The sequence below is a fragment of the Schistocerca americana genome, chromosome X, assembly GCF_021461395.2.
Source record: "Schistocerca americana isolate TAMUIC-IGC-003095 chromosome X, iqSchAmer2.1, whole genome shotgun sequence".
NCBI lineage: Eukaryota > Metazoa > Arthropoda > Insecta > Orthoptera > Acrididae > Schistocerca > Schistocerca americana.
Genome location: NC_060130.1, coordinates 957,661,730 through 957,686,268, shown reverse-complemented (window position 1 = coordinate 957,686,268; position 24,539 = coordinate 957,661,730). Strand labels below are relative to the sequence as shown.

General features: G+C 38.0%; 1 protein-coding gene across 1 annotated transcript in view; it reads right to left on the bottom strand.

The window, feature by feature from the left end:
- The window catches only part of LOC124555269 (ATP-dependent helicase brm-like), a 188,619-nt gene that overhangs the window by 56,609 nt on the left and 107,471 nt on the right, over positions 1-24,539 (bottom strand). The window contains exons 13-16 of the mRNA XM_047129138.1: positions 14,984-15,150; positions 14,662-14,850; positions 5,276-5,606; positions 1,337-1,567 (exon numbers count right to left, since the gene is read on the bottom strand). Coding sequence (XP_046985094.1) covers positions 1,337-1,567; positions 5,276-5,606; positions 14,662-14,850; positions 14,984-15,150 — 918 coding nt within the window. The remainder of the gene's footprint in view (positions 1-1,336; positions 1,568-5,275; positions 5,607-14,661; positions 14,851-14,983; positions 15,151-24,539) is intronic.

The window sequence follows — 24,539 nt, the reverse complement described above, 5'->3', positions numbered from 1 at the left end:
AGATGGAAAACCACCTTAAAAACCATCTACAGGCTGGTCAGCACATCGGACCTCACCACTAATCTACTGGTTTCATGGCATCATCAGCAATTTTTGCCAATAAAGAGACAGCCATGATTAACACTTGCAATGCAGAAATTAATATGAACTGAGGCCTAGTCAACATGATTCTAGTTCTGTTAGCCAAAATACTTTGGCCATATATTAGGGGAATAAAAATGTACTCAGACACTATTAATCCAATGTTTATCCAACTGAACATAAAGTCTTAAGTATTTCCCCTTCGCCTCATGCATATTTCAAAATTTATCAATCAAACTCATAAATAAAGATTAGACATATTATCATATGTTTACCAGTGCAAAGTGTTCATTTGTCAAATTACATTATCTCTTGCATCAACTAAAATTTAAATCTAATAATATGATTTCCTTTGGTTGTATTATTGTCACTAGCACGTGGACAGAGAGAATAATAGCAGGCACCCAGAAAAATGAAGACAAAAATTCATTCTAATGTTAATATTAGAACATATTTTAAATTTACTCACAGAAAATGGAAGAAGATTAGAGCCTAATGTTCTATTGACAGTATGGTAATTAGATTTGGAGTGGGAAAGGATGGGAAAGGAAATTGGCCAGGCCCTTTTCAAAGGATGTATCTCAGCATTTGCCTGGACTGGTTTAGGGAAATCACGGAACACCTCAATCTGAGTGGCTGGATAGGTATTTGAAGAATTGTCATCCTGAATGCAAGTCCAGAGGGATAACCACTGTGCCACATTGCTTTTTTTTTAACTAAAAAAAGATATTTATAGTTTTGGATGTTTGTCTATATGATGAAAAATATATACGGTATGACTCATATATCTGAAAATTATCATACTGCATGTATACATTAAATGATGTATAACTCTGAATTGAGTAATCATCTGACCAATTTAGATTGATTGTTCTGTACTATAACCAGGAAGTGTAATATTTTTTGGATTGTAGCAGCTGTTGTTATTGTTACTCTGCCATTGCAACTCAACGTCATCACAATAATCAATAGAAATTTTCTTCATAAAGTAGGTAACTGTGAAGAGTTGTGACCTGGGTGGACAAGCTGGATAGAATAGCTACAGCATGCATCTGGCAGGAGAAAATTTACAGTGTTTATTCTCACACTAGACTCCAAAGAAAGGTGTGTTTTGCTAGCTTCTCCTCGAATTCATCACAATCGAGACATACGAGTAACCACTGTTTAGTTCACTCCTATGTATAATATGCAATTTTTGCTTGGGAAGATTAACACCTACAGTTCACAATTATTAAATGTTTAAACTATCACTTGCCTCATCATCTGCTTCATCTTGATGTAGTATGCTCTTCAGAAACTGCTGTCTCTCAGAACCTGTGGACTTTTGGTCAAACATCCCTGCTTGTATAACTTTCTCATCCATATTCAATTTGTAACGAGCAGCTGCTAAGATACGTTCTTCTACAGAATTAACAGTCATTAAACGTAAGACACGGACTTCATTCTTCTGACCAATTCTGTGTGCTCTGTCTTGAGCTTGCAAATCCTACAAATAACAGTTTATAAACAACTAAATTTCAGCATTAAAAATCAGGCTTATAAAGTATTAACTTAGTATCAATATTTAAATACAATGAAAGGTTGTAAGTTCAGTCTCTTTAATGTAACATTTGTTACTGCCATTCATTGAACTATTGGAGAGTCTTAATAATTCCGAGTGGTTATAATTACAGTGCAGCTACACACAGGGATCCAGTGTGTGTCTGATATTATTGTATGGCAGTGAAGCTTGATAAATATTCTTAAGCATGAACGCAAAACTGATTTACACTGGAAAAAATTAGTTCCAATTTTGGCAACCATGCACAAATTTGGTGCCGTGAATGCAAGAAATATGTATAAAAATGTTTTCACGTGTAATGGATTAGGAAAAGCATGTGGGCAGAAAAGGTAAAAAAGTCAAACAAATGAAAAGGCATAATACTGATTTTATTATAAAACAATGCTTACACAATTTGTTCAATATGAGCACTGGAGACGTTGACGAGATGCTGCATCCACAAAATGGAATGATCAACAGCTGCTCATAGCTGGTCAGGTGGAATCAGAGAAACGTGTTCTGGTATACTGACATTCAGATGAAGTAGAGAACGAACATGTCCCTGGTGATGGCATTCTTTTAGATAGATAGTTACATGTTCCACTGATCAATAGCATGGAAAAACTGTTATGATGTGGAATGTGTCAAATGCACAAGAAATGTGCACAGGAAACAAGGTTTTTTTTTTTTTACATTATAGAGTTATACCTAAATATTTCTATTATCTATCCCATTCCCTTAAATGGCACAAAATGCATATATTATATCTCCAGATTTATTTACTCATATTCAAGAATTCATCTATGGTATAGAAGAAGTTGTCAAGGAGGTAAGATTTTAATTTGTTTTTGAAACTATTACTGCTGTCTGTCGGACATTTTATTTCATCTGGTAATTTTTCAAAAAGTTTTATAGCAGCATATTTTATCCCTTTCTGTGCCAAAGACAGGTTAAGTAAAGGACAGTGTAGGTCTTTCTTTTTTCTGGTATTGTAATCATAATTGTCGCTGTTGATTTTAAACTGGTCCATGTTGTTGAGAAAAAATTTCATTACTGACTAAATGTACTGTGAAGCAGTTGTAAGAATTCCTAACCTTTTAAACAGATGCCTACAACATTGGCGACTATGAACGTCACACATTATTCAAACTACTTACTTCTGAGCAGTGAATACCTTTTGCCTACGTGTTGAGTTGCCCCAGAATATTATTCTGTACGACATCAGAGAGAAGAAGTATGCAAAGTATGTTAGCTTACTAATTTCTACATCCTCAAAATTAGCAATTATTCCAATTGCAAAAGTTGCTGAACCTAGTCGCTTTAGGAGATCCAAAATATGAATTTTCCAATTAAGATTCTCATCTATATGTACACACAAAAACTTAGTATGCTCTACCCCGGCTACTGACTTTTTTTGATGCGTTATGTTTATTGAAGGAATTATACTTTTTGTAGCAGAAAATTGGATGTACTGTGTTTTTTCAAAGTTCAGAGCAAGCCCATTCGCAGAAAACCAATTAATAACTTTTCCAAAGACCTTATTTGTATCATTTTCTATTGGACTTTCTTTTACTGTTTTAATAATTATACTTGTATCATCAGCAAACAGTGTCAGTTCAGCATCTTGTTTCACATAAGAAGGGAGGTCATTCACATATATCAAGAACAGGAGGGGACCCATGATCGAACCTTGTGGAATACCTAATGTAATTTCACACCAGTTAGATGATGTGGCTAACTCCTTTGAATCACTTGAAGCATATAAAGAGACTTTTTGCTTCTTGTTCTGTAGATATGACTTAAACCACTCATATGCTGTTCCATTTATACCATAGAATTGTAATTTCTCTAACACAATGTCATGGTTCACACAATCAAATGCTCTGGACAAGTCACAGAAAATTCCTATTGGTGACATTTTACTATTTAAAAACTCTATTATGTGGACAGTGAAATTTTATATTGCTGTCTCAGTGGAACAGCATTTCTGAAATCTGAACTGTGATTTACTAAGTATCCCATTACTGTTGAGATGGATAACCACTCTTGATTACATTACTTTCTCAAAGATTTTTGAAGATTCTGTAAGCAAGGATACTGGCCAATAATTATTGACATCTGTGGTGTCCTCCTTTTTGTAGAGAGGCTTGACAATGGCATATTTTAACCTGTCTGGGAAAATACCTCGAGTTAGTGATGCATTCCATATGTGACTCAGAACATCAGCTGTAATTGCTCCACATTGTTTTAATATCTTATTAGAGATGTCATCTACTCCAACAGAACATTTATTTTTCAAAGATTTAATAATTTTCCTTATTTCACAAGAGGTGGTTAGATGAAACTTAATCTGACTAAAATTTTTCAAAACTAACCCTAACATGTACTGCCTGGCTTTTTCTTTTGAACTATTCTCACCAATTTTTTCTCCTACACTTAAGAAGTGACTGTTAAATACATTGGCCACCTCTGTACTGTTGGTTAAGATGGTCTCATTCTCTTTAACAGTAATACCACCTACCCCAGTGGTTACTTTTCCCGTCTCCCTTCTAACAACATTCCATATTGATTTGATTTTATTGCTGGAGTTGTTAATTTCTTCTCTAACATACATATTTCTTGATTTCCTTACAACTTTTCTCACTATGTTACAATAATTTTTATAGTGTAAAACTACTTCTGGATCGTTACTAGTTCTTGCTGTCTCATACCGTTTTCTTTTTCTTTCTGAAGACATTTTAATACCTGTAGTAATCCAAGGTTTCTTTGAAAAGTTTGTGGTGTTACATTTAGTAATTTTCTTTGGAAAACAATGTTCAAAAAGGGATATAAATTTATCAAAAATATTCTGCATTTATCATTAGCATTTGGCTCATTATATACATCTTCCCAATTTCCTAAACTTTCTCTGAAGTGATCTATAGATACTGGGTTGAGCACCTTCACACTTTTACTTAATGGTTTCTGAAGTGTACACCCTGTTCAGTTTTGTAAGTTAATCAGTTGTGCATCATGGTCAGATAATCCATTTACCACAGGGAAAGCATATGTTTGTTCTAGATCCCCAGAGCCAGAAATCATACGGATTCAAATCAGATGATCTTGCAAGACCATGCATCTGCAAAACCTATGAAGAAGCATTGCACCACCCAGGGCACGTGCTGAATGTTTAGTTACAGCAACAGGAATCTCACCAATAAATTCCAATGAAATATAATGCCTTCCTCTTCCATGTGACAGAGCTTGTTCTCCCATGTTTTCGAATTTTGTTACCATCTTCTGTAAACCACTTAATTACATAAGGCCTCTCCTCAGACCTTTCAATCAGCAACAGTCTCCCAATGCAGGACTGCGATTGCCGTCGTTCAGATGAAACAGTTTCACTCATGTTACGACTAATCAAATGATAGTGTGGATGTCATACTGTCATACAAACTCTGTACAGCAACAGATTTGCATCTGGTGGCCAAAATTTAAACGAATTTTTTTTCAAACATAAATCAGTTCCGCATTAAAGCATTAGCGTATCTACCAAGTTTTGCTGCCACATATCTACCAAGTTTTGCTGCAACATGATAATTACAGCCCACACTGGACCTTCACGAGTTGCTGCACTTTAATTATAACCACTCAGTGTAATAACACTTTTCCTACCTGATGAGGATTCCAGTCAGAGTCAAAGATAATAACTGTATCTGCTGACTGTAAATTGAGGCCGAGACCACCAGCTCGAGTGCTCAACAGGAAGACGAAGTAGTCTGATCCAGGATCGTTAAATTTCCGTAAAAGTTCTCCTCTATCTTCAGCCTTTGTTGTTCCATCTAGGCGTAAATAACGAAAACCTCTCCATCCCAAATAATCTTCCATAACTGTCATGAGTTGTGTCATCTGGCAAAACAGAAGGACTCTGTGGTTTGTTGCCTTCAATTTTGGCAGGATACGATCCAGAAGTTCAAATTTCCCAGAAGCTCGGCAAAGATCTGGTCTGAAATAAAAAGGAAATTAATTTATTAAGTTAGTTATTACCATGTTACATATATCATTGACACAATATCTATCAAAATGTAGAACGAATTGTTTACAGGTTACATATAATGGATAGTTACAATAGCTACATTCTCGTCTTTTAGAGATTATTAAGCAGCACAGCACCTAAATTTAATACAAAGGAACATATTGGTGTTTCACACAGCTCATATCAGAGGTAAAACACACTTAATTTTAACAACAAAAGAAAATATCTTTTGGCTTTTTGTATATCTCCTTTAATGTGCCACATAGTGTGCCATTGCATTGTAGAATGTAAACATTTATAGTCAGTTATCCTTCTGTTATTGTCCCCAATAAAGAGAAGTTTTCTTCTATTATAAGCTTTTGGTATAAGTAGTAGCTATATTTTTGTATTTTTAGTTCTTGTGTCGGTTTAGTCGGGTAGTGGCTGTGAACCACAGAGTGCTGGCAATTATGTTACGTCAGATATTACTTCTTAGGCCTCCAAGGCCTTCAGAATATCTTTTTTAGAAATTTCTGCTGTCTGTGCTATGAATACTGACTGTCAAGAGTTACATGGGTGTTCTGTTTAATGGAGCATGAACCTGGATCTTCTTCATTTGTGTCAATGGGTGGTTTGATTGGTTGTGGACACTGGTGCTTGTGATTTTGGGTTTTCTATATATTATGAAAACACAAGTGCTGATTACTCTTTGTATGGCAAGGTTTTAAAAAAATTAATGTGTTGTCTGTTTGTTTCTCTTGTGAGATGGAATTCCACACGTAAATTGTTGATGTTGCCATGTAGCTGTTTTATGTGTACATATGGTTCTTGAAACAGTCGCTACCTAATAGCACAGTGTTTGGCACATTAAAGGAACTATACAATAAAAGACACTGCAAACGAAGTTCAAATTTGGTGCCTGGGGGTGAGTAGGAAAACAGCTGAACAGGAACAGGAACAAAAAACCCAGCAGGAACATAAACAACACTGTTTTCTGTCGTTTGATATTTGAACTAATGAGTGCTGTTCATTAAAAACATGTATTGCATTTTTGTGTACATTCCTGCAAGAGAGAAACATGCAGATGAAGGCAAAAACCTCAAGAAAAACTATAAATAATCAGGCAGTATAGACACACAATAATTTTCTGCGGTGAAATTACATTTAAAGATGAAGTGATTTGTTAAATTGCCTGCCAACTTCACGTAAACATCATTTCCTCACAAATTATGTGAGATATCAAGGTGGAAATTTAATGAGATGGGACCTGGATGAACTGACAGAACCAGAGGTTGTAGAGAGTTTAGGGGGACAGTGTCTTGAAAGGAGGATATAAGATGAACATCAACAAAAGCAAAACAAGAATAATGGAATGTAGTTGAATTAAGTCGGGTGATGCTGAGGGAATTAGATTCGAAAATGAGACATTTAAAGTAGTAGATGAGTTTTGTTATTTGGCGAGCAAAATAACTGATGATGGTCGAAGTAGAGGGGATGTAAAATGTAGACTGGCAATGGCAAGGAAATCTTTTCTGAAGAAGAGAAATTTGTTACAATCAAGTATGGATTTAAGTGTCAGGAAGTCGTTTCTGAAAGTATTTGTATGGAGTGTAGCCATGTATGGAAGTGAAACATGGATGATAACTAGTTTAGATAAGAAGAGAATACAAGCTTATGAAATTTGGTGCTACAGAAGAATGCTGGAGATTAGATGGGTAGATCACATAACTAATGAGGAGGTATTGAATAGAACTGGGGAGAAGAGAAATTTGTCGCACAACTTGACTAGAAGAAGGGAGCGGTTGGTAGGACATGTTCTGAGATCTAAAGGGATCACAAATTTAGTATTGGAAGGCAGTATGGAGGGTAAAAATCACAGAGGGAGACCAAGCGATGAATACACTAAGCAGATTCAGAAGGATGTAGGTTGCAGTAGGTACTGGGAGATGAAGGAGCTTGCATGGGATAGAGTAGCATGGAGAAACAACAAAAACAAGGTGAATTCTTCCCATCTGTTATGTTTTTCTGCACCCATAAATAACCATTTTTTTGCTAATTTTTATCTTATTTTCAATAATATATCTATTTGCACGTAACACATGGAACTCTCGGTATCTGATTTAGACTTAATTTCACTTGAATTCATTGTTCTGTTTCCATGGATGTAATTAATTTTTGTTAGGGCACTCATAATTTGATAACTGATTGATGTCAGTACTACAGTTCATAAAATGCAAAACTCCATGAACTAATCAGGATATTTGAGAAAGGTGACACACAACAACAGTAAGTCTGGGAGTCACACTTTCCTGTAAGGTACTTTGAAAGATCTGAAATTAATTATCATACACAATGATTAACATTAAAGCTCCAGACTATTACCAGTTTCCATTGCTGATTTTGTCATCCACATTCTGCACACAAAAATACGTGCACCAATATCAACAAAACTGGGTAACATTAATGTTTAATAACTTTTGAGTTGTTTCTGTATCAGATGAATGAACATTTTAAGTTAACTGTGCTGTAACTTACAAGAGGGTGTGTGATGTCACTGTCACTGGAGCAAGTTATTGTTGGACATGGTGATATTCTCATTATAGAGTGACTTAACTGAACAACCACAGCGTATTTTTCTCTTATAAATTACAACAAGATAGTGTTAATTGTGAGCTGTGACTTTCTCATGGAAATGTGAACAGTTTTTTGTGTCTAACATAGAATAATAAACTTTGTCACAGAAGTATTGGTAGGTAGGTGTAGGTATTGATTTGGTTCTGTCCTACACTTATTTAGACCTTCACCTTTGAGGTGATCAGAAGTTTGTGCTAATAAGGAGACATTATGAACGTTAGGTTAGTAACACTACATCTGCTAACACTACATCTGGCCCCCTATCAGGCGAGGAATTGTCCCACCATGGCACAATTAGAACATTCATGAATGAGGATTGTTGTATCCTGAAACAATTAAAAAGAACTCAAACCGTTAAGGGTAGTGAACTCTTTATTGATAGTGGTGGAGAGACTGTTGACAAATGAACTATATTTTTGCATGGTACAAAGCAACTAAAACTGTGTTTTGAATGCAAACAAGTCAGTGGATGGACAATTTTTGGGACAGTGTGAATTACACTGAATGAAAGATGGCAAGAAGCAGACACCATTACAGAGAGAACTTCCACCAATGGGAAGACAAAACTGCGGAGTCCAACAATAAACAAAACAGCCTGGTGCAGAATTAAGAATGAGGCAGCATGGGATTTGCTAGCACAAGCAGTAGCAACAATTTTCGACAGCAGCAGCAACAAACTTCGACAGCAGCAGCTACTGGCGCTGCAACAATTTGAAGGTAAAACATTTTGTCAGTGAATGTAATTAACTATTAACTGAAATGAGTGACAAGGAAAGAAATGACAGTGAGTTTGACAGGGACAAGAAGTAAACAATGAGAATATAACGATGGTGTGTTTGAAGATAGAGAGGAGGAACTAAAATCTGTAAAGGAACATAAAGTAGCTGTTAAAAGTGAACTTTAAGATGATAGTGGAGTAAAATTAGAGGAATCTAGTTTTTGTAGTGATGCTACTGCTAGCCAATCATGGATGAATTGTGATGGGCTTAGCCCACTGTCCACTGTAGTCTGAATGAGGAAGCGGACAGGGCAGAGTTGGTGAAACAAGTTAATGTTAAAACAGGAATCGTGAAGAAAAGCAAGGTATGCAAAGACAAGTCTGGGACCAATGACATTAAGTCAATTACAGGGTCATTAATGGACAGTCTAAGTGTAAAACTGGGCAAACAGAACAGTAACGTCGATAATTTAAGGGCACAAATGGACAAATGTAATAGTGACATCAAAAAAGAATTTAAAAATTGTAACAAAAACATAAAATTTGTAAAAAAAAAAGAAAAAAATTAAAAATGAAGACTGTTACAAAAATGTGAAGATAAGAGATGCAAAATTGTGTAAGTTGTGAAAAGAAATTTGGTTCTGACAATAGAGATGAGCTTGAGAATGAAACTGAACACACCAAAACAGATCTGGATAATAAAATACGGACAGTAAGAAGAGAACTAGAAAATAAGTGTCCAATTACTATTGAAGAGAAAATGGAAGATTTCAACGAAAATGTAGATTCCTTAATTTGTTGAAACTTATTAAGACAGTAAGGTTAAAAAAAAAAAATTATTGTGTCTACACAGCAGCTTCTTTTATCAGGTGTAGGAAGTTTAATGATTATGAATCATAGGGTAATGTACATCTTTTTGATTTTATTAGAGAGTTTAATGATTTGTACAATGGAGGCTTTTATGACCAGATGTTTCAGGTGCTGAGAATTTTTTCGGGTTGTATGGCCGTGGTCCATAGAACTCTTCAATCCCTGACGTTTCGTCCAAGGCTACTCTGGGCATCTTCGGAGGTGCTCCTGGTTATGCTGAGTCTTGCCGACTCCAGCACAACCAGGAGCACCTCTGAAGATGTCCAGCGTAGCCTTGGATGAAATGTCACGGATTGGAGAGTTCTATGGACCACGGCCATACAACCCGAAAAAATTCTCAGCAGCTTTAATGATTTGGCTGAAAATTGGAGTTATAAAGAGTAAACTGATTTCATAAGGGGTTTCGTAAAAGCACAGCTGAAGTTGTAGGCACTTGTAATTCACTGGAAGAATTTAAAAACTTATTTTTGGAGGAATGGTTTTTTGAACCATGTGTGAAAAGTAGAATGGGTGAGACCCATAGTAGCAGACAGTGTGAGAAATTTTGAATATGGGAACCAACCAAGGAGTGATTACTACACTCCTGGAAATTGAAATAAGAACACCGTGAATTCATTGTCCCAGGAAGGGGAAACTTTATTGACACATTCCTGGGGTCAGATACATCACATGATCACACTGACAGAACAACAGGCACATAGACACAGGCAACAGAGCATGCACAATGTCGGCACTAGTACAGTGTATATCCACCTTTCGCAGCAATGCAGGCTGCTATTCTCCCATGGAGACGATCGTAGAGATGCTGGATGTAGTCCTGTGGAACGGCTTGCCATGCCATTTCCACCTGGCGCCTCAGTTGGACCAGCGTTCGTGCTGGACGTGCAAACCGCGTGAGACGACGCTTCATCCAGTCCCAAACATGCTCAATGGGGGACAGATCCGGAGATCTTGCTGGCCAGGGTAGTTGACTTACACCTTCTAGAGCACGTTGGGTGGCACGGGATACATGCGGACGTGCATTGTCCTGTTGGAACAGCAAGTTCCCTTGCCGGTCTAGGAATGGTAGAACGATGGGTTCGATGACGGTTTGGATGTACCGTGCACTATTCAGTGTCCCCTCGATGATCACCAGTGGTGTGCGGCCAATGTAGGAGATCGCTCCCCACACCATGATGCCGGGTGTTGGCCCTGTGTGCCTCGGTCGTATGCAGTCCTGATTGTGGCGCTCACCTGCACGGCGCCAAACACGCATACGACCATCATTGGCACCAAGGCAGAAGCGCCTCTCATCGCTGAAGACGACACGTCTCCATTCGTCCCTCCATTCACGCCTGTCGCGACACCACTGGAGGCGGGCTGCACGATGTTGGGGCATGAGCGGAAGACGGCCTAACGGTGTGCGGGACCGTAGCCCAGCTTCATGGAGACGGTTGCGAATGGTCCTCGCCGATACCCCAGGAGCAACAGTGTCCCTAATTTGCTGGGAAGTGGCGGTGCGGTCCCCTACGGCACTGCGTAGGATCCTACGGTCTTGGCGTGCATCCGTGCGTCGCTGCGGTCCGGTCCCAGGTCGACGGGCACGTGCACCTTCCGCCGACCACTGGCTACAACATCGATGTACTGAGGAGACCTCACGCCCCACGTGTTGAGCAATTCGGCGGTACATCCACCCGGCCTCCCTCATGCCCACTATACGCCCTCGCTCAAAGTCCGTCAACTGCACATACGGTTCACGTCCACGCTGTCGCGGCATGCTGCCAGTGTTAAAGACTGCGATGGAGCTCCGTATGCCACGGCAAACTGGCTGACACTGACGGCGGCAGTGCACAAATGCTGCGCAGCTAGCGCCATTCGACGGCCAACACCGCGGTTCCTGGTGTGTCCGCTGTGCCGTGCGTGTGATCATTGCTTGTACAGCCCTCTCGCAGTGTCCGGAGCAAGTATGGTGGGTCTGACACACCGGTGTCAATGTGTTCTTTTTTCCATTTCCAGGAGTGTATGTTGTTAGAGTGAGTAGACTAGGTTCTGGAACAAATAATGGAGGTCCGAGGAATAACTCTGAGGCAAATGATCCAAACAGAAATAGAACTGATAGGAGGAATTTGAATTATAGGAGTATAGGGAATGGCAATTATAGACTCAAAGTCAGAAAACTGAAATTTGCTCCAGATGGGGCTTGAATTTGGGCAAGACATAGAAACGAGCCATTTGTAAATTAACATGTACAGTAAAACCCTGAATTAATGAACCCACATTTAAATAAATCCCACTTTTAACAAATAATTCTGTCAGTCCCAGCAAAACTCCGTAAGAATAATGTTATCTCCGTTTGCTTTTACCAAACCCTGTTTCAAGAAAAAGTCACTTTTACGGAATAAACACGAAACATTCTGCAAGTTGAAATCCAACTTTTACGTAATTCCTAACATGTCTGAGAGTTCCTCATTTCACAAAGGTCATATTTTTTGTCGTGTGATGCAGTAAATGCCAATCGATTCAGTAGTCAACACATACCTAGATCGTAGGCAGTAACTGTCACTTCCCTTGTAGCGTTACAAGCACACGCATTGAAAGAATCAGAAATTGATTTCTATGTGACTTTGGAGGTCACGTGATCTGACATCACAGTCACTGAGTCTATAGGTATGAAGGCTAAAGGCGTAATTGTTTGTTTACTGAAGTGTCAAAGTTATCGATTTTACTTTTGTGATCAGCAAATGTAGAAAGCTTACAGTTCAGCAAAAGCTGACAATCATCCGTCATGTCAATTACACTTGTAAAATAAATCATACAACATGGTGAAGGAATACAATTTAGCACATCTACATGTGTGGCACCTTCAAAACTAATGAAGTATTCTTAAACAGCGAAGCTAACAATTCCTGTGGATACAGAGACGAAGAACACTCATATGTTTGGATTCAATTATGTGGAAAATATTCTTCTGAAGTAGTTGCAAGGACTAAGAAGCAGAAGAATTCCTATAAGTAGAAACATACTGCAAGAGAAGTCTCATGAAATAACTCTGAAGATTGTCACTGAAACATTCAGTGCATCAAACAGCTGGTTTTTTAAATCACCACCACCACCACCACCACCACCACCACCACCACCACCATATGTTGTTTCAAAGAAGAAAGTGAGGCTCTGGTGACAGAAAAGGTGAGCTACTGGAAGAGCATTACATTGCCACAATTGATACAGGGTTATGAGTCCTCATACATTTTCACCTCTGCAAAATCATATTCTGTCAAGGGAAGAAAATCCCATGGAGGTAAAAAAACTGAAGAAATCGAGACAATGCTATTGTGCTATTGATTCCCAGATGTTTGCAAAACATAAAAATACTACTTTGTACTTCTAAGTCCCCCGAGACATCATATCTCTTCACAACTTTTCAGGTGTTAGGATGCCAAGAAGAGTGCAGCAGGAAGGAAAACTGTACTTATTATTGACCTAACCTCTGTATATCCCATGGAACTGCACAAGTCATCTGCAGCCTCTGGACCTTCGCAGAATACATTCTGTTAAAGCCAAATACAGCGTAGCAGTTGAGTAGAAGTCAGTTTCATTCTTTGAGAGGAAGGAAGTAATGAGGCTCAGCAGAGTACAGGCTATGCATATGTTTGTTATTGCTTGGAATTTCTCAACACAGCAGAATGTGTTACATAGTTTCACAAGGGCTAGGTGTGGTACATCAGTTGCTGTTGATGATGACATTGTTCAAGTAGAACAATGGAGTAGCAAAAGTGATATTTCTAAAAAATGCAATATTCCAGGATATTGTCGTGATGAGGACATCTTGACTTCCACACCTGAGTCTGATGTACGTGAAATGCTAATAAAGGAATGCAGGTAAGAGCTTGCAGTAACAATGATGAAGAAGAAGATGAAAAGGAGTGTGTTGCATCACGGTTTGCTGCAATTGTGCAAGGAACTGATCATCTTTCCCTCGTGTAATGTAGATCACTCAGTTGTAACTTATACCAGCCAGCTACAGCGACAACTTCTTTCACCAAAATATGCTGGGGAAAAAAAAAAAAAAAAAAAAAAAAAAAAAAAACCCCAAGGATCTAGATCTATTCCATACAAATCACCTTTAGTGCTAAAATATAAGTTATTTTAATGCCATAGTTAAATCATGGATAAACATCAAACAGCAACAACTGGAATAAATTGACATCATTCTAATGCGGATACTAAAATAATAACTACGTATAATCTAAATAAATAATAAAGGTAAACACACACCTGACCACCAAATTTTGTGGGGTTATACAGGAATGTAGACCAATTGTTTAGATACCTTACAACAATAAAACGTTTCAGTTTACTGTACCCTCTGTCTATGTCAGATCAGTTGTATTACAACATAAAGAAAAATATTACAAATTAATTTATGATTGTCTCTCTAGCAGCTATTCAAAATCCTGATCTCTGTAATCCCAACACACTGTTCAGCAACAAATGAGGGAATTTGCATACTACAGAGTATTTCAATACTCTCACAGCTTTTTCTGACATTGTAATGGTTTATATTTTGAAAACAACAATTAAAAGGATACAAGACTCTAAAAATTGCATAACAATAACATAAAGGGATCAGTGTTGTAGATATAAAAATATTCAGGAAAAATATTTGGGCAAACTCTTGATATATTATCAAAGTTCAGATTCAACTTGTGTACATCAATTTAATATTTAAACACAAATTCAGTTAATGAAACATAAATTGATTTTTTCTATCACGTGACAGACCACTGCAAGTGACCAACTATGTCACAATGATCTACAATTGACACAAAATCTGTAACTACTTACCCTACTATAACACTTCCTTGATAACCAATATGATCGCAGTAGGCCTTTTCAATGTGTTGAAACAGGAAAGGATGATTACATAATTTCCTAAGTTGCATAATGGTGTTCATAAGTGCTTTTGTGCCACCTTTACCTTGCTTTCCTTTTTCTGAGCCATCTGTCAACAACACTCCCTTGTTCTGCATGTGACTGAACAAGAAATAAAACAGTTTTAAAAAATGTAGTAAAAATGAATTTCTATAATATGAAAATATACTTTCACAGCTCATTCATTGCATATATCCATTACACTACAAAAAAACACTTTGTGAACTTTACTTACGTGTACAAAACACGCTGAAGTCCAGACATGTCACACTTAACTATATATTCAACTTTATCTGGTAACTGAGATTCCACTTCTTTCTTCAGTCGTCTTAACAAAAATGGGCGTAGAACTTTGTGAAGACGACGTATAATTAGTATTGTCTCTTCCTCATTTAATTCAACCTGTCAAAGAAGTATTTCTTACAATATATAAAACCCACAAAATGTATCTGTTATAGAGTAGTCTTGCACAAATAACTCATTCATGAATCAAATTTTGAAAATCAACTAAATTGAAACATTTATCACAGCGATGTATGTGCAATGAGTGCCAAGAAGTGTCACATATCAACTACACAAAACCAACTCCTTAAAATATGACAGCTTCTTTCACTATTACACTTATGAATTAGACTAATTACATAAAATAAGGGAAAGGCAACCGATCTCACACAGCAGATTAATGCATGGAGCACAGTAACACACAACATAAAACAGCATTCACATCAGCTTTCGAGCACTTGCTCTTTGTCTAGTAATAACACACACACACACACACACACACACACACACACACAGTGTGTGTGTGTGTGTGTGTGTGTGTGTGTGTGTGTGTGTGTGTGTGTGTACTACTGCTAGAAAAAGTACTCAAAAGCTAGTGTGAATGCTGTTTTCTGTTCTGTGTTACTGGCCTACACGCATTGTCTGCTATATTTGAATGGCTGCCTTTCCCTTATTTTATGTATTTTCCCATCTAAGAATTTTACTAATTGGTAATCCTGTAACGCCGGAAATGCATATCCTCGTATTTCCATCTATGGTAGTATAATTTTTTTTTCCTTATTTTGTTACCTGAATATATGACGTTTCTGTGTCTTTGTATATTGTAATTGTTTTACTATTTGTATATATATGCATTTATGTCGATGCATAATTGGTTTGTTGTGTAAAGATTATTTGTATTTTTACGTTGGGTCTGGCCTAGGGAAACTATGCTATCGAACCATTACACCGATAGGTCGTGTGGAGAACCAAAGTGTTTAGGATCTTTGGTAGTGTTAACTCTGCCGCGTGGAGCGTGGGCAGAGCAGAGGGAGTCTGGCTGGGGTGGTGCAGTGGAGCAGGTGTGTGGTGTGAAGCTCCCGCGAGTTGCCGCACTTTCAGGGTTTGGCAGCATGTAATTGCGCTCGACTTGCGATGATAGTTTCTGACATGGTGTCGCTGATGGGAAGCATTAGCTGGTGCACATCAAGAGCCCGTTTCGTCTGGTGACCGTGTCGAGAAGAAGGCGCGCCAACATCCAGCTTCTGCAACAGCGACGGCCGACAATGAGTGACTGTCGCCACCTCCTCAATCGACGGCTTCAAACCTTCAATCAGCCAACAAGGAAGACTAAAAGCACGTCAAGTTTTAGAACTGTATGGCAGACCTCAGCTTTTCAAACTTTTAAAATTGTTGCATCACAAAATTACAGCAACTTAGCATGAACCTTTGTTGCTCATTGTCCCAATTGCATTGCCAAGCAGGGTCCCTTCCTTTTCTGAAATGAGCCCGAGTGTTGTTGAAATTCAAACGCCAGCATCATTCGATTTCACTGCTTTAATTTCAAAGTTCAGTTAAGGTATTCATAGCTGGCTACAATATTTAGATTGCACAAGCACAAATTAAGAGTGTGAGTTTTGTTACCGTATTTTAGTTACCTGTGACTGCAGCTCAGCTTGGTATGTACTAAATTTTACTATTGTTAATTGTTCAGAATCATTTAATTCAAGTTCAAAGTTAAATCTCTTATTTCTAAATTGCGTAGATTCAAGTAGCTTTTGAAATGATTGTTGAGGTAGTCCAAGACTAACCGTATTTTACTGAATTTCGATGTGCTTCAGAAAGAAAGCTCACTATTAACTTCAGTCACTAAATTAACTTTCGATTTTCCGGTTTTATTAATTCTTTTGCTAAATCAAGTCAGAGTGTAGCAAAATTTACTACTTCTGACAAATTTTCAGTTTTCACACTACACGTGTCAACCTTCAGTTGCCATGCTTCTAGTGCTAATTGTATGTGTAATAACCTTTCTTTTTTCAGTTACTATAGTAATTGTCCTTAGGACTGGCGACCGTAATTTCCCCCAAATCTCAAATATCTAATTACCGCTAGTTAATTGTTAACGTAACGGCCGCACATTTACTTTCTTTATTAACTTTACCCCTTTTCAAAATTAATTTCCGCCAGTTTCATTTGCATTTTTCCTTTCATTTAGATGTAACCCTTTCCTCCCTCTTTACCGACAAATTGACTTCGGTGACGATTGCTTTTCCCAAATTTCCATTAGGTACACGCGGTTTAATTTTTCACTGTCATTAAGGTCGATAAGTGACGGGGAGGTTGCAATCCCAGCACAAAGTCAACAGAGAAAAATGAGGCCGTTTCTTCCAAATATGACAAACAAAAATGACACATTTTACAATTCACCAAAATATAGAAATAATTCAGCAGATTGCAAGAATACAGCACAGAATCATCACAGTAGGGGAAAATTTGTGAAAAACATGTTCTTTATCTACACTAGATCAAACATGAGCTGTCAAACTCTTACAGTGCACAATTCAAGAAATGTCTAATAACATTACAAAGAAAATTGTACACCCTTCATAAAATTGTATGGCAGTTTCTTAGATTTGAATTAATGTGTCATCCCTTCTAGCATTGCTTACTTGGTAGTTTATATCCACAGAGCTGATAGAAGCCTAATCATTCAATTGTGTCAATGGAGTAGTTTCAAAGAAAGACACAAGAGCAGAAGCAGATATTCTTGCATTTATGCATTACTCACTGACAATGTGGATTTGTAATAGATATCTGTAGATGTGGATGGTGTATTGGCTATAGTCAGACAAAGCACTGGTTTCTTGGTATTTTTATGAGAGGCACTAAATTTGTTAGAGCTCCAAAATTTATAACACACATTGAACATAGAGAAATTTTGAAAGATAACCATTCACACTAAATGATATTTCCGGCCACTTCAGAAACATTTTCAGGACATCCACAAGTCAAAGAAAATGTTTAACATGTTCTCAGTTCTATTTTCTGTTGATGCCTGACTGAAAATAATTCCATAGATATATATGGATAACAACCTTTTGTGTAATATTGATCACCCATTCAAAATCACACGCATGTGCACGATATCTTTTCTGCAGTGAGTGGAAACAAATCTTCCTCACAAAGCTCATCACAAGACTTCAGTTTAAAAGTGGTTTTTAACTAGTAAAGCTCAAGAACTTGTGCCAAAAGAAAGAAGGATGATTAGGGTTTAACATCCCATTGAATATGAGGTCATCAGAATCAGTAATGAACTAAAAAGTAAAAGATATTGAATTCTTATGTTCAATACGGAGATTCAGTGACTATAAAACACAAGTTGATGTCAGCAGAAACTTTATTTGGAGCAATTTTATTCATTTAAGGCTGTAACAGTCATAAGGGATTATCATTTACCTTACACAGCTATTCTATATTCATTGCTTTTTTAACAATATTATTACCACGGTGATTGATACAAAAGTAGAATTTTATTGTTTTATGAAATAAATTAACTTCCCCACAAAACCCATGAATGATTCTGGAAAAATTAGTCATATACAACTAGACTTCAAGAGCAGTTTATCACTTTTCCTTTTCCACTGTGTGCCACCACCTGCGCCCCAAGGGTCATTCACTGGCTTTCCACTGTATGGGCAGGAGTATGGCAATATAGCACCTCTCATGAGCTGTGAACATGGCTGCGGTGACAGACCGGAAAGGATGGAAATTAAGTGGTTTATCCAAAAATTCTGGAGCTGCTGCAAAACTGTAGCACTGAAGAAAACAAAAATCAAGGAAAATGTCATCTTTTGTGTTCGTCTTGGATCTGCCACAATACCCCCCTGTATGGTAATCTTCCCAGATTAATGGCAGACAAATGGCAAACATTCAATCCAGTTGATGCTGTTATACCAGTCATTTATATTTCCTTACACTGACATTTCTCCTGAGGGATGATGTAGTGAGTGACCCTAAAGGTAGTACTGACATAATGCAACTAGCATATTGTCTACTCAGTTACAATATTGATTTGTTGTGAACACTTTAACATGGCAATGGGCAGCAAGTGTGAACAAAGAAGGGCTTAGGACCACCTTGGGGAGAGAAGCAGTGTGAGGAATTAAGTGCCGCCTCACTCTCAGCAAGCTGGCAGTCTACAGCCACATCTTGTACTTCAACGAAACACATTGCAATAGTGTTCGCCATATTATTTTTTTTTTTTTTTTTTTTTTTTTTTTTGGAATCGTACTCAAATTCTACTATATATCTCTTCACTCATTTCAAAATGGAACAGAAAAAACAACAAACAATACATGGCAAAGTACACAAAGCATTTGATAATGGTTACTGTAATTGCTTAATGAGACTGTCAGTGGCATAAATGAAGCATTACAGGTCTAACTTTATCAGTATCTTATGCAACTATAGTTCAAAATGGCTTCCACCTAAAGTTTCCATGTTAAAGTGTCCACACAATACTGACAGAAGAACATCATTTTGAAAGCAAGAAGAGAAATGAGTATTAGCAAAGGTAAACAAAGTCTTCTTACAGGTTAACTTCACAGTGCACTGCATGTTCCACAAAATATATTCAGTGTTCAATACTAAACTGTTCAGCACTTCATCTGTTCACCCATGTACTTTGGGCAAACAAGGAATTCCTATACAAATCGCTACAGGTGGGTACTTTTTTTCTCAGTAAATATTTAAACATCTTGAAGTTTCCCGAAAGAATTAATGCCTGTGGTATACTACATTTGGTACACTATTTATCTTTTCAAAGTGGTTACCTTTCCTTGACATGCCCATAAACACACTATTTGTTTTTGAAACCTGACCTCTATTGCTGTGAAATAGTGTTGATTTTAATTTGAACATGTTACGTTTCTTACATTCAGTTGTTGCAACTTCTCTGTTCTATCTGTCAATGTCTCCTTTGTTTTACTAATTATTGCATTTACTATGGTTTCCTTCCTCATCTTTACTTCTGCTTTGATTCATTAAATGTTTCAAATTTTCCTTCCAGTACTTAACCCAGATCATCATTTCTAATATAATTTGCAATGATTAAATTATAAACTGTTTAGTGCAAGATTACTTTGTCACATGGTGTGCTGCAATGGTGTAAATATATAGTAACCAAACAGCAGGCCCAGCCAGACACTGATTAATTCATAATTCTGGCAAAGTTGGGCCATTGTTGGTATTCTCCAAGTTGATACCACACAAGCATTATGGGTGGTGGCGAGCAGTAGATGTGAGGATTTATAAACATTTTATGTCTTTGGATGTCAATCTTTTCATTGGATGTTTGTTGCCTTGTGTCTTATAAGGACTGCTAGCAGATGAAACGAAAGTAAACACACCGAGTGCAGATGCCAGTTAAGTGTTATTAATATTACTTTCCTTGGTGCCTCTGTATAGTAAGATGACGCATCCAGTCATCTGAAAGTATTTTACACTCAACTCTAAAATGTTTATGCAGTAGCAACATCTTGCTAAATTATGAAATATATGATTACTAACTGGAGCTGCTATTTGGTTACTATATACTTCCATGATTGCAGTGCACCACAATTTATAATTTTATCACTGCAAAGGATAGTAGAAATGATGGACAGAGAGAAGTAATGGAAGGAAGAATCGGGACGTCCTTTAATGAATTAATGAAGAAATAAAAGTGAGGAATGCGTAATGTATGCAGGGCTAAGCCCTGCATATTCAGCCACCGCACTCACTGATGGTGCTTCACTGGACAGATATGGCCCCTGCTGTTACTCTAGAGGTGGTTCCTCAACAGAAGTTTTGCTGGGCTGTTTACCGCCAAGCCTCCTGCAACTGCCACAGTGGCTGCAGGCACAAGCTGCACCAATATGTAGCACAAAGGTCGTGGTAATCAGATATGCAGTTGCAGAGACTTATTTGCATCCAAGAAATCACATGTCCACATGACGCACTGCCTGTATTCCCCCCACCAACAAGTACTTAAGTCGCCGCTCGACAGCCAGTTCCACTCCGAGCTCCAGACCAACCATCAGTCACCTCGATTCTACATTTCAGACCACAACGCTATCACTTGCTACTCATCAGACAGTGCCATCTCATGCCTTCCCTGGGATCATCAGCTGTTGGACATCTATCAGCTGCTCCTGGGCCTGGGCCTGGACCTGGACCTGGACCTGGGTCACAAGGGCCAATGAGCTTACAACCTCGTAGTACAGTGTTGTTGATCATCCAGGATACCTCCTGTTTCATCATCACTTCCAACGACTGTAGACTTCACCTTAATGGGTACCCACTACACATCGTCAAGATGGACTTCAATTGTACTCAAGTGTGGACTTTTGTCCTCTGAACCTGTACTGACTTTAGTTCAAGGTTAATAAATAAAGAGTTGTTACTGCAACATGTGATTTTAATTGCTACCAATCACACCACTTGACCAAGGTTATAACAAGAGGAAACTCAAGTAAACACAATAATTATTAGGATAAAGGCAACACCGGTGGACACAACAAGGAAGCTGCTGCAACTGGATTTGAGAACTAGAAAATATTCAAATGAAAATAACAATAATTCATGGCAAGTGAGGCCAGGATCCAAAAAGATAGGGATTGTTGGAAGTGCCAAGTAAAGGTAAGCAGTTTAAAAGAATAAATAGTGTATCAAACATATCCTATTACAGGCATCAGGAGATTGAAACATTTTGTGGGAGCATAATTGCCCACCTAGAAGAATCTACGTAGGTAATGCTTGTTGCCCAAAGTGGGCAGACAAGGTACAGACAGTTTTTTTTAAAAACCCCAAAGCCTTGTAAGTGAAGTAGGTTTAGTGAAAAGCCGTCTGCATACAACATAAACAACACAGGAGAGCACACACAGATCGAGAAACAGGAAAGGAAATAGCCCATGTTCATTTCAAAGAAACAAACAGAATTTGCTGCAAGTGATTTTGAGAACTCATGGAGATCCTAAATCTGGACTATCAGATGGGTTATCACTGCAACACCTCACTAGGTTTCAGCCTTGAATCTTCTTGTACATGAATTGAAAGTAGTCACATCTGATTTAATATTGCTGACTTTATTACCAACTTAAAAGGAGCTAACAAATAAATTACAACAAGAGAGTCTGTGAATACACTAATACTCTAGCTACAGACACAAATACATAAAGAACAATGCCAGTGCAAGTAAACTACTAACAAGAGGAGGCCACGACATTGGGATCACAGATTTACTTCAAACTTTGTACACCTTCACTAGGCCATTAAAACAACATAATGCGCAAATAGTAAGGTTCACTACTCTGACAATTGCTAGAAAAACTCAAGAGAAGTTTTACACATGTATTATGTACAAGCTGTGTCTGTGCATTGGTGCAGGATGTCCGAGTTCTTGGTGGTCAAGTGGTTAGCTTTCGAGCTACATAACATGAATGTGTATGAGACGACAGTTTGACCGCTCAAACTTAATATTTAATCTATAATTTTTTCATCGCTGGTCATATTATTTAATTTATATGATATTTGAGAAGCAATATAATTAAAAAACGTGTACTGGCATGAATTTTAGTGAATTTCATGTAATTTTACTACTCACTATTTTTAATGAAATTATTAAGACAAACATAGTCATAGTTATCGACAAACAAAAAAAGAAACACACTGAATTTTCCAGAGAATGTATGCTTGTCATGATTTGCAGAATCCCTTATACATGAATTCTGGTAAGGTACCTGGAACTATGTTCCACCTCGACGCTTTGAGCTGCACACACAGAAGCAGGGTTCATTTGGCAGTTAACCTGCATAGTGGTAAGATGTTGCTAACATAGCAAGAATGAATAGTGCAGGTGAAAAGTTTTTGACTATCACAACAGTTACACTCTCAGTACAAAAATTAAGGTCTGGGCGGGAACCAAACTGTCACTCCATATTTGTTCATTTTATGAAACTCCAACACTAACGCCTGGCACCCACTCACAGATACATCAGCTATATAATAGACCCATGAAACTTCTTTTGCGATTTTCTTGGAACAGCTGATGTAATGCATGTTACTACTTACACATTATGTTGTTGTAATGGCCTACTAAAGGTGTACAAAGTTTGAGGTAAATCTGTGATCCCAGCGTCGTGACCTATACTTGTTAAGTTTCATAGGCCAGTGGAGTGAAGCCACATCCCAGTTACAGAAGAGTATATTTGTCAGAGGAAATTGAAGTCCACACGAACATTTTCTCCAAGAAGGGTCTTGCTAGTTTTAAGACAAAATTTACATCTGAAATATAATTTATCAATTCATCATTGTTAAATTCATGTTCAAAATGTACTGTATGTAGTTAGCTTGCAGCATATACAGGGCAGGGAGACACAACATGAAAAAAATATTAATGAAAATTCGATCAATAGATGGTGCTGCAAGCGTCAGAATAAGCGTACCAACAGATGAAAGGCACACAATTGTTCCTCAGTTTGTGTCAAAGACAACCAACACAATTGTCTCTAAGAAGGATCATGTGCTGCTGGCAAAGATTTTTTACAAGAACAGTGACAGTGTACCAGTATCCCTGCTGAAGTTCCATACATTTAAGGGTATGAAAAAAGGCTCTGGCCCAATGTTTGCTAAGGGTCTGGAGAAAATGATTACAACATTTTAAAAGGCAGGTTCTATTGAAGTTCATTGCGGTAGAGGGCGGAAAGCAGTTGATTCAGCATTTGTTGAAGATGTGGCCCATCTTTGCAGGAGAGGTTGATTGGTGGTGTGCAAACATGCAGTGCACAGGGAACTGCCCAAGCATTGGACATGCCCGTGAGCACAGTGCATAAAATCCTATGAAACATCCTGAACTGCTATCCATGCACAATCACCAACGTTCAAGATTTGCTTCTTGCTGACCCGCCAGCAACACAAATGGTATTTCTGGCTCACATTGAACAGGACAATGAACTGACACAATAGATTCCACAGACAGACGAAACCCACTTCCCATCTTCAAGGATATGTCAATATGTAGAACTGCAGAATATGGGCAACAGACAATCTGCACACACATCAACCAGTACCACTTCATTCTGCAAAGGTGACTGTGTGGGGCGGGTTGATGGCATCATTTGTCATAGACCCGTATTTTTTTGAGGAGACGAGCCCAGCAGGCCCTGTCACCTGTACCACCACCGGTAAACGCTATGAGAGTCTTTTGTGCACCAAAGCCGTAACAGACCTGCAACAGCGTGGATGTGTGGGCAGGATCATTTTTATGCACGATGGCGTTGCTCCACAGCCAGTGACGTGGCTGCTGAAGAGGCATTTCGGAAGTGTTAGAATTATCAGCCATCATTTCCCTACAGCCTGGCTATACAGATCATCTGATCTTAATCTGTGTGGCTTCTGGCTGTTGGGTTATCTGAAAGATGTGTCCAGTGTTCCAATTACTAATGTCACCGAACTGAAAACATACATTGTTTAATGCATTCTGAACATGACCC